This window comes from Ixodes scapularis, unplaced genomic scaffold (assembly GCF_016920785.2).
Source record: "Ixodes scapularis isolate PalLabHiFi unplaced genomic scaffold, ASM1692078v2 PGA_scaffold1__304_contigs__length_218370807, whole genome shotgun sequence".
NCBI lineage: Eukaryota > Metazoa > Arthropoda > Arachnida > Ixodida > Ixodidae > Ixodes > Ixodes scapularis.
In genome coordinates, this window is record NW_024609846.1 from 22,478,386 (window position 1) to 22,489,909 (window position 11,524).

Genomic DNA, 11,524 nt, shown 5'->3' on the forward strand with positions numbered 1-11,524 from the left:
CCTCACCGCCCTCACGGCCCTCACGCACTCATAGCCCTCACGCCACTCACCGCCCTCACGCCACTCACCGCCCTCACGGCCCTCACGGCCCTCACGCCACTCACGGCCCTCACGCCACTCACGGCCCTCACGCCACTCGCCGCTCTCACGCCACTCACCGCCCTCACGCCCCTCACCGCCCTTGCGGCCCTCACACCCCTCACGCTCCTCACGCACTCATGGCCCTCACGCCACTCAGGCCAGCTTCAGATGGGGCAATTTCGCCCAGAAACTTTACGTCGCAACACCAGCAACACGGGCCGCCCGCGATCACACGCAGCAACCAATTGCTGCAATTTGCCATCGTCATCATGAAAATTTTATTTTTCTTTCCCTATTTAGACAGAATTACGCATTATAAACGTGTTTTGATGCATTTAAACCTCGTTAAGAATACTAATGCACCTTTCTGAAACAGTTTATTTCCAAAAAACGATCGATTTCAGTGATGGAAGTGCTGCGCCAACTGCGCCAAATTGCGCCAAGGACGCAATCCTGCTACATGTAGCGCCAAATCGTCATTTTACCGAAGAATTGCGCTATGCCTGCGCCGAGATGAGATGTAGCAATAAAAAATAAAAATTGAAGTCTTATCAGAGCGCGTGGTGGTACCGCGGTATTCTCCGCGCCGCAACTGTTACGCAAACCGAAACTGCGAGGGCGCATTATCATCATCATCATCATCATTGAAAGGAGCAACGTTAGCAACATCTGAGACCAAAGCCGCAGAGACTAAGCGGAGAACCATCCCACTAAACAGCCTATTTAAAAAAAAAATGGTCGAGCTTGTGGATGTTTTTAATGTTGGCCCGCCCTGTTCCCGTGCGCTAGCTACCAGCGAAGTCAAAGCTAGCGCGAGCCCAATGCTCTGTGCATTCCTGACTCGCGCGTGGGCTCGTGCAGTGTCGGCACCGTTACGGGCTCCATGCGCGCGCTTGTAGCTTCGGCTGCGCTCGCACCGAAGCTGAAACAAAGTATAGATGAGTTGCACCAAACTCTGGATGTAGTGCTGGTAAAGCCTCACCGTCCTTTTCGGAGCACAAAACACTGCGCGACTCGCGCGTCTGCGGTGTCTGCTTTGCGGGTGTCGCTTCTCTGCAGCGCGTTGGTGCATGCCAAGGAGCGCACTCAACGGGTTAACTCGCCGTGATCCGATCGTGACTTCGCCAGCACATCGAAAATGAATTGGAATTTTTGAAGCGAATATCAGATACCGCAATCTTTGAAGCTGCTGCCCGAAAGACAACTCTAATCTGAACTAAAACATTCCGCAACAGTGAGGGTCGTTAGATGCTGCTGCAGATACCTTAAAAGAAGTGCATGCTGATAAAACTTAGTATCCTGTACCATCAGAACTCAGTGTGACATATTTAATTGTATTTTTTTATCTGACGAGCAGATAAACTTTATATAAAATTTTTTTTTTTTTTTGCGTTTACTTTGTTGAATTTTATAGTCTTAAAAAGGCGACAGGCGCTGTGTTCCAATAATAGAGATGGGCTTTCTATAGCAATGCAGCATTATTTCATTTTCAAGTAATGTGCCAACATATGCCGGACCCTGCTCCAAAATGGCCACTAACTGCTCCAAAAGAACATTTTGCCTGCTACAAGGCCTGCTCCAAAAGGTCAAATTGCACTTCCATCACTGCGATTTCAAACCAGAATCAAGTCTTTCGGTGTCATCATCACCGGCAAGATGTATCACGTGAAAATTTTGCGTCCCTGATTGGATGCAGCCGCTTCAAACGTATTTGAATTGCTCCGAGTTGCTTGCTTATTTCGAGCCGGACCCGATCTCAGCAATTCGTGTCGATCTAGGGAAAGCTAGAAAACAACCCGCCATTAACACCAAAATTGCTGAGAAAGATGCTCGATCTGAAGGGGGCCTCACGCACTCACTGCCCTCACGGCCCTCACGCCTCTTATGCCACTCACTGCCCTCGCGCACTCATGGCCCTCACACCCCTCACGCACTCACCGCCCTCACACCACTCACGCACTCATGGCCCTCACGCCACTCACCGCCCTCACCGCCCTCACCGCCCTCACGGCTCTCACCGCCCTCACCGCCCTCATGGCCCTCACCGCCCTCACAGCCCTCACAGCCCTCACGGCCCTCACCGCCCTCACGGCCCTCACTCACCCTCACACTCATGAATTTTCCTGGTTCAGAAACTCACTCTTCCTCACCTCACCTGTGAAGATGAGGGTGAGTGAGGGCCCTCATGAGTGAGGTTTGCCAAGGTATGATTGCAGGTTTATCTTTTTCAGTACCTTACAAAGTTTTTCAGAGAAACCTTTGGGCCATGCTCTTCTTTCATTGATGTGTGTGTGTGACCTTGAAGGGACCTCAATTTGACCTCTGTGTGACCTTGAATTTTTTGCAGAGCAACATAGGTCTCATACTTCACGCCGTTGGAGAGTATGACCTGTCCCTTCGGTTCCTCGAGAACGCCCTTCAGCTCAACATAAAGTGAGTCCGTCTTGCTCAGTAGGTCGGGAGATCTGGTTTTCGAAATGGTATTTGAAATTTTGAATATCATTTGAATGCGTTTAGTGATTGGTTCGGTTTCCAGTCGATAAACCTGAATAGTATACTAAATATTTAGGCTTCTTTGTCTACATCTGGCTATCTTATTCACATGTGTTCAGGTTATTCATATTAAGTGCTGCTCTGTTCAAAATCCGAAATATCTGGAGCATTTGTGCTTCATTTGTGTCAACATTTTGACAGCTCTGATTTTATTCGCTGTTCAAGTGTTTTCACGCTCCAGCCCATTGGCAATTTCTCGTGTTCCATGTGTGCTTTCTAGTCGCTGGATGAACATAAAGCCGATTGGGAAGCTGGAACAAAAGGTTCCTTGTGTGACCTACTAACCTAACCCTTTGTTCCTGCTGTTTTTAAGACAACAAAAACATGCATCTAGGCAGTACAATCTAAGCTCATTACAACAGACCTGGTTACAACAGACATTTGGATATAAGATACCAATCTGTGAAGTTCGGCTGCTTTTCCTCTACATACTATTGACTCAACTTCATATCTGCATACAACATCCTCCTTTTACAACAGACCGAAATCTTGGTCAAAATCAAGGTCTGTTATAACGAGCTTAGACTGTAATTGAACATACTGGAGGTTGGTCTTACCCACGACTCGTTTTTTGTTCCCAGGCGCAAATCGGTCCACCTCCAGGTGGATTCCAGCTGGGTTCAGCTGGAATCGAGCTAGACTGCCTCATTTCTAGTTCCACAATCCAGCTGGAAGTGGACTGATTTTTGCCTGGATGGTATATTCTTTGTATAAAACCCGAAAAGCTATATAAAACTAGACATTTTTCTGGATAATCGGAGCGATTCCTTGATTTTCCGGATGTGTCGTGGCAGGTTCTATGGCAGCCGCAGCCTGAAGGTGGCGGTGAGCTACCACCTGGTGGCCCGGGCGCAGTCGTGCCTGGGAGACTTCCGCGGTGCCCTGCACAACGAGAAGGAGACCTACACCATCTACAAGACACAGGTAGGCCCTGGCTGGAGCAAACCTATCCTGTGACCAGGAACTGTGTTGGGAAAGGGAAGCACTACAGCAAAGAGGCTCTACACTCGGAGCACTGCTTTGCGGCGCCTAGCGCGACATGGCAGCGCTCAACGGGCTTGCACGAAATATCGCAAGCATATTCCAACAACGAAGAAATGCTGCACAACGCATCGTTTGCTGGAGATGCCTTCAGTTTCGAGGAACATGGATGCGAAACCTGACAACACATAGCACTGTAGAGCAAACTAAATGGTGAAACCGACCAAGCAGATGTTGGGTAAATGCTAAATAATATGGGGGAAAAAATTGTTTTTTTTTTTTTTGAGCCTGGGTTTGAAGTTTTGCACATTGTTCATGTGCCGCATGAAGTGGTTCTTACAAGGTTTGGTTGTCGGAGGAACCAGCAATGCTTTTGGGGTTCCAAACATGTATGTCTTGATAAGATAACATATGCCTAATCTAAAAGGCACCTACACATATCTAAGTTTTCTACATAAAGGGGGAAATTAGCAATGCTCAGCGAGGAGCCAAACTTTTTTTTTATATGGTTCTTGAGGTGAAAACGAGTATAGGATTTTTTGTGTGCGCGTGCATTTTATGTTTTGGAACATTGGGCAGATTAAACCTGATTTTATTTGGCAACTAAAATTTTGGAAAAACTGAGTGGTGCATCCACCAATTCCACGATTTGGGAGTTTTTAGGTTGTGTATTCATAAAACGAAAAATAGTACTGAATTGGATCGAGAGTTATTTAATCGACATTTTCCTAATAAGGTGATTTGCTCTAGTTGTTCAACTAAGATTTTGCGACTCCCATTTTTTCTGTATCTTTCTAGTTCATCCTGTTTTTCAATGTTGTGAGGTAGTTCCGCGATATAAGAATATTTGTATCTTGAATAGCTTTTATAATTATCTAAAAGGTTGTCTTTAAAAGCGATTTTCTGGGGGAGGACGGTTACAACTCTGTTTTGATAGGTCCGAGATTTAAATGTCAAAGACGCAAGTATTGGGTAAAGCTGGGTTTCGGCCGAAACCAAAGAAGGTCGTACATGACTGGCGACGGAAGTATGATCCGGACTTTTGAATGGCTGGGCGAATGCATGGGTGCGTCGCTCATGGCGACCCGTCCCTTGCAGCTTGGCGAGGAGCACGACAAGACGCGAGAGAGCTCGGAGTGCCTGCGCCACCTGACGCAACAGGCCGTGGTGCTGCAAAAGAAGATCAACGACATCTACAAGAAGAACACCTCCGCCGCACTGCCACCCATCCAGGTGCGTGGTGGCCTCTTCCCCAGGAAGCGCTCTGTAGCCTCGCGTGCCCCGCCTTACAAAACCTTGCTTGTCATCGGTAGTATGCTCCAAGTGCCAGGGGAAACAACTGAATATTCAGAAATGCACTCTTCGTTGGAAACTGAATTAATCGAACAGGTCATAGGAAGTGTACATTGCAGGATTGTACGAATATTCAAGTTTTCGAATAGTAGATTCGAATAATATGCTATTTGACGTTCACGTCGAGGTGATCGGAGAAGCAGCACCCGCGGATGTGAGTTCTGCGGATGTTTCTTCTCTGCAATGCACCAATCCTCAGTAAGAAGCACACTCAACGACGAGAGAGCACACTGGAACGTTGGCGTCATCTACTATGCGGTAACCCTGAAACTGCACTTTACCAGCGCAAAGGTTTGGTGGTATTTGCGAGGTCAAATGTATGTTGCCCTATGAGAAATGGTCTTTTATATTGATTGAACGTACAGCGCAAACAGATGGGGCAGAAAAGAGAAGACACACATCACTGAACTTACAACTGAAGTTTAATCGTCAAGACAACCCTATATACGACAACCAAGCAAGAAAAAGGCACACACGTACCGAGTGACACACCACTAGATCCCAGCACCATCATCGCGAATGCTGTCGTCGCGCAAGGAAATCGAACTCTACCAGATAGCGGAACAGACTGGACGCTTAGTCTTCCTTTAGGCGCGCAATCATCTCCGCTTCAATGATTTCTCTGGTCAGGGCATTGTTGCTTCTTCCAATGATTGAGCATTTTTTTTAAATCTGCGTCACACCCACAGTCACAACAATGAATGCCCAAGTGTCCTGATACCACCCTGTTCACATTGTAATAATGTTCTCTCAACCTATCGTTCCAGCATCTTCCAGTCTGCCCTAGGTACTGCTTACCACAGGAAAGCGGAATGGAATAAACAATTTTTTTTGTGCATTCAACAAACCAATTTTGATGCTGCTCAGTACAGCCTAGAGGAGACCCCCCCAGCCGTAAGATTGACATTTCTGCAGAGGTTAGGTTTCTTGTTAGGGGCAGAAAAGACAACGGTGATGTCCACTCTCTTTCCTATTCTCTTACAACCATGGGAAATTATGCGAATACGGAACCACAACAACTTTGTTTCTTTTTTTCTTTGGGGGCATCTACCACGTCTACACCACCTTCTATTTTAAATTTCTTCAATAAAGTGCCTGCAACTGACATGAGTAGGTGCTCTGGATACTTCGCTATCCGACGGCGGGAAACTTGAGCGTCAAAGCTAACCTGTGCTCGATGGTAACGGGACTTCTTCGAAGCATTTGTGAAGCACAGATTCACGATGCCCTTTTTACCAATTTGGAATGGGCAGATTGGTAGGATAAAAGTGGCTTTAGATGTAAACAGGGTGGTATCGGGACACTTCTGCATTCATTGTTGTGACTGTGAGTGTGATGCATATTTTAAAAAATGCCCAGTCATTAGAAGTGGCAATGCCCCAACCAGAAAAATCATAGAAGCGGAGATGATTGCCCGCCTAAAAGAAGATTGTCTAAGCGCCCCGTCTGTTTCGCTATCTAGTAAAGGGTTAGATTTCCTCGCACGACGACAGCATTCGCGATGATGGTGCTGGGATCTGGTGGTGTGTCATTGGCGTCCGTTAGCGCCGTACGTTTTAATCATAATGCCTTACCAACACGCCCAAGCTTCCATTTGGAACAGTCGTTTATAACGTTGACGAGAAAGTTTTAGCCAAGAAAAAAGCGTGACGCGCGAAAGAAGTAGAAAATATGTGGGACTGCCAAGTATTCCACTGCTACCCGCTAGGTGGAGCCAGTGCGCTCTCTTGTTGTATAAGATTTTAGAGGTGTCGAGGCACTTGGTCCTAAGAAGTTGCAAGTGTGTGAACAAGTCTTTATTTTTCGTTCTCAATTTTTTTTTTTTGCGAGTTTTTGTTTTGACATGCTGTGTGTATACCTTGCAGAATCGAAAGAATATTGATGTTAGCAGAATAGGAAGGTGGCTGAAGAAGTTTGGAGATGGGGAGACATGAATTGGGGTAAAATTGGCGTTGACAGAAGGAAGACATCTTTCGAGGATTTACAGTCCGATTGCATGGGCAAAAAGCATCCCTGATAGGCGAGTCAGTGTGAAGATGATGTCTGTGCTGTGGACATAAACGGCGTGTAACCCAAAGTGGTAATTGTTACAGAGGAGCTGTTAAGGGCTAGTTTCCCCAGTTTCGTGTCCGTCACCAAATAAACGTTGACACAAAAGTCTGGACAGCTACCGCCATGTATGAGCGACTGTGGTAACCAGACAACCGGCTTGCCGGTTGTCTGGTTGCCATTGTTGCTTATAGATGGCGGCGACCCTTCCACCCTGGTTTTCACCGGAATGGAAAGGCTGAATTTCTCTAGGTGTCGTCCTAGAAGTTGCACTTGAGGTCGTCATATACGTCGTCCTTGAGGTCGTCCTAGATCTTGTCCTCTAGGCATTGTGCTCGAGGGCGTCCAGACGTTGTCCTCTAGGTGTCGTCCTTGAGGTCGTCCAAGAAGTCGTCCTTGAGGTCGTCCTAGACGTCGTTTTCTAGGCATCGTTCTAGACGTCGTAAAGATAACAGCTTCGCTGGTCCTCCATCTTCACGTGAAGTGGAAGTGTTTTGATTACCAGTTTCCTGGACTTGAGTCCTGTTATCTTTCAAAAGTTGTACACCGACGAGCATTACTTTCAACACTACTGTCAACGTTAAGAAACCTGCTTGTACACTTTATGGTTTATGTCGGTGATTAAGGTATGTTGCTCACCTCTCCTTCTTTTTTTTTCTTCTTTTTTTTGGTAGATTCAAGCGCCGTCTCAGAGCAATGTTCTCGAGATGCTCAACATCATCAACGGCATCCTCTTTGTGCAAATCCGGTGAGTGTAAAGGCTGGTTCATGCAGCATCGTTTTCTTGCATTATGGAGCTGGAGTATGCTTAGGTTCGCGATACGACCGCCACTCACCAGGGCATCCATGCTTCGTATCAAGCAGTGCAACCAGTCAAAGGAGTAGCTTGGCACGCGGGATACCAAGCATGGATGTTTCAGCGACTTGTATCTCTGTGTAAGCATGCTTCAGAATGCAGAAACGCGGTGCTTCTCTGAATCTGCTTTTTGTTCACGCCTCCAAGCGTCCTGCTCTACCACCATTTCTTGGAACCTAAGCTATATGGTTTCTTTGAGCAGCAGGTGAACTGTAAGAAGGCCCTGGTCTCGTCTGCTCATTAGGACCGCGGGTGGAAACCGTACATGGGATAATGTTGGGTCCGGACTTTAAACTGTGTAAAACTTGCACCTGCAAATTTCAACTTGGCAAACATTCAGATTCATTTGAACAGACAATCGGGTTAATTGTGCATCTGGCACAATTAACCCGATTGTTTGGTTATACCCTGGAGGCCCCCGTGGCCTTGAGGGTATTCGAAATAAATAAACGACACAGTGGTTTCTTACATTGTGCGGTCTTGGAGCACGATGCCTAAAAACATACTCCGACATCGCAAACCCAAGATAAGGCTACAGACACGTTCAAAATGGAAGCTTGGGTGTGTTGGTAAGGCACAATGATTAAAGCGTATGGTGCACAGAGAGAGGACAGAAGACACAATCGCTGAGCTCCCAACTGAAGTTCAATCGTCAAGGCTGAAGCTTTATTCGATGACCAACCATGAAAAAAACGCACACACTCAGACACCCCAGTAGATTCCAACACCCTCATTGCAGTTGCCGTTGTCGTGCAAGATATTGTAGTACTTTACCAGGTAACAAAACACATGGGGCACTTACACAATCTTCCTTTAGATGTGCAATAATCTCCGCTTCGATGATTTCTCTGGTCAGTCATTGGAAGAGGTGGCGATGCCCTGACCAGAGAAATCATAGAAGCAGAGATGATTGTGCACCTAAAGGGAAGACTGTGTAAGCGCCCCATCTGTCTTGTCGTCTGGTAATGAATTACGATTTCTTGCACGACGACAGTGACCACAACAAGGGTGCTGAAATCTACTTCTGTGTCATACGGTGCGTTTTTTTTTTTTTTTTTGGTTGGTTGGTTGTCAAATATAAGGTTGCACCTTGACGATTAAACCTCAGCTGTAAGTTCGGCGATTGTGTGTCCTCTTTCTTCCGAGTCCTGTCTTTGCATGTTGTATGTTTTAATCTGCAAACATGACACAAGCATTTGTTTGTCTCATCTGTGCTCAAACATCGGCTTTTCGACGTTAGGTTTCTGTCGGCACATCAGCGTTGCTCATCATTACCAAATGTTGCGCGATCTGCCCCACAGCCCTCAAGACATTGAAAACTTCAAGGCCGAGCTTGAACGCCGCCAGCAACAAGCGAGCAGTGGCGAAGTCGAGAAGCACGCCGTCACCGCCGGCAAAGAATCGAACTGTGTTGTTGAGACGCCCACAACGGCCGAGGTCGCTGCCGAAACCAGTCGGTGAAATCTCGTGCGGCCAAGCGCAAAAAGTAGCCGCGCCCCGCCTACCTCCCGGCGAATCTTGGCCACCTGCTTCGGAAGAGACAGAGCCCAAAGCTGCGGAGAGGAACCCCTTCGCAACAGGCTGTAGCGTCGTAAAATGTTTGTCGTTTGCAACGTCACCCAGGCAAGAGGTGCGCTTGTGGAAATGGCTTCTTACTTCGAAAAAATACCTCTATTTTGTAGCTTTTTTTTTTTCTGGTGCGTGTGTGCGCGTGTGTGGCTCGTGGACTTCTGACGGTGCGGAGAAAGGTGCGCGACGGTTGTCCGGTGTCTCGGTGCACCCTAAAAGACTGGCAGCAAATTCCTCCCCGACCATAAAAAAAAATAGGGTCGAGAGATTATATACTGCGAGTATATGGTGTCTTCTGTTGTAGAGTCTAAACGTCCGATCGGCGAGTCATTTGAATTAGCGGTCCAGATGGTATGTCTTGGTCTCGTTTGTGTGCACAACTGTGGACGTCTGGAGACGGTTTGTCGCATAAACCTCGCGAGGTAATGCGCAACAATTTGAAAGTGGATGATTTCGGGTTTGTGAGCGTACTGCGTAAAATCAACTTTCTTACTCCGTAAAGTAACTTCCCCTTTTTTTATTTCTGTCTGCTGGCAAATGGAGTTATTTCTTTTTTTATGATGTATATTTACGGCAGATTGAGGTGAACCAGGTGCCGGCAAAGTGGGTCGCATTGCCTTAAAAATGCAAGTCCCTCAAACCTTTGTCGACCGTTGCTCGAAATACGGGCAAGCTTTTGATAAGGGCGCGGTGAAACCATGTGCAATTAGTCTATGCCTACCATTTGTTGGTTGTCCAAAACTATCTCGTAGGTGTGACCTTTATTTTTTTTTATCTGCGTTTAATGTGATTTGTACAGCTTTATCCCGGCAGTGTGATAGTGCCCTCAACCAATGCTAGCGGCAGCCTTTTGCGTCCTAGATTTCCCGCACCACCTGCCCCAGCTCTATACCCTTCCGATGACGTAGTCAGTGTAGCGCTAGTCACGATATCCAGATGACGGGAGAAAAACGCAGGGGCAGTCTACAACGAAACGGTGCCTTGAGTCTGTCTGTGGGCAAGCCCTCCCCTGGAGGTTCTTTTCTATGTCGCCAACGTCTTCCGTTGTAACTTTTTTGAGAGAGAACTCTTTGTGCGACGATCTTTACCGTCTGCTTGGACCGCCTTGGTGTGTCGAGGACTTGGCGTATTTCTTTTTACTAGTAATATGTGTCAACATGTAGGGAATCTGCCTCGCGCAGTCCTGGGGAAGAAAACTGGTGGCGTGGCAGCAAGCCGGATTGTAGAGATACTTCTGGGTGTCTGCATGAGGCAGATGTCCCTCGCATTTGGCTCCGAGTGATTGTCGACGTTTGTGGCGAGCGCAGTGAGCAAAACCGTATCTAGAGGCTTTAGGTGTGCACGTGCCCGCCAGAGCAGACGGGCTGGCGTCGTCTGCATCGGAAGTACAAGCTGTGTTGCAACTGGCTGCCATTGTTGAATACTTAATTCTTTTATATGCAAGGAAGTGCAGGTTAGGGGGCAGACGGTGGTTGACCACTGATCATTGTTCAAGAATGCTGCCCTTCCCATGAACATGTGGAAAGGGCCTCTTTCTGAAAGGTGTAAAAGTGCTAACAAAAATATATATATTTTTTTCTCTTAGTTGCAGCAGGGCTTTACTTGCCTGTTATCATTTCTTTTTTAGGTTTTTGGTAGGTAGTGTGGTTTCCAGCTGTTCGAAAAAAAAAAGAAGGGGTTATGAAATAATATAATTGCATTTTGTTCCGCAGTACATGTTCGAAATCATTGAAACGACTGGTATTTTTTTACATTTTGATCTTTGCTTCATTGGCTTGGAATGTGCTATGAACCCCAAAGGCTGGAAACCCTGGAATTAGGCAAGCTGACTTGCGTTTTCGTGACTAGGTCTCCACGGTAGGTGCACCACACTAGCAGGTCCGTGTTTTTCAACATATAGTTGAAAAGCATTTGTAAAGCTGGACCTTTTTTCTTTTTTTTTTGTATTTTGTCTAGATCCTAGCATTCCATATGTTGCTTTGAGAACAACCTAGCCAGTTTGCCACACAAACGAGTCAGTTGTATGTTAGACACTGTTGAGAATAATAAAATGTTGCATCAAGCATTGCTTGCTGTTCGAAA

At 46.7% G+C, this 11,524-nt stretch overlaps 1 protein-coding gene across 1 annotated transcript in view; it reads left to right on the forward strand.

Moving 5' to 3' along the window:
- The window catches only part of LOC115311625 (clustered mitochondria protein homolog), a 56,584-nt gene extending 45,060 nt beyond the window's left edge, over positions 1-11,524 (forward strand). Inside the window, exons 28-32 of the mRNA XM_029970366.4 lie at positions 2,429-2,514; positions 3,429-3,558; positions 4,714-4,848; positions 7,692-7,765; positions 9,175-11,524. Coding sequence (XP_029826226.2) covers positions 2,429-2,514; positions 3,429-3,558; positions 4,714-4,848; positions 7,692-7,765; positions 9,175-9,334 — 585 coding nt within the window. The 3' untranslated portion in view covers positions 9,335-11,524. The remainder of the gene's footprint in view (positions 1-2,428; positions 2,515-3,428; positions 3,559-4,713; positions 4,849-7,691; positions 7,766-9,174) is intronic.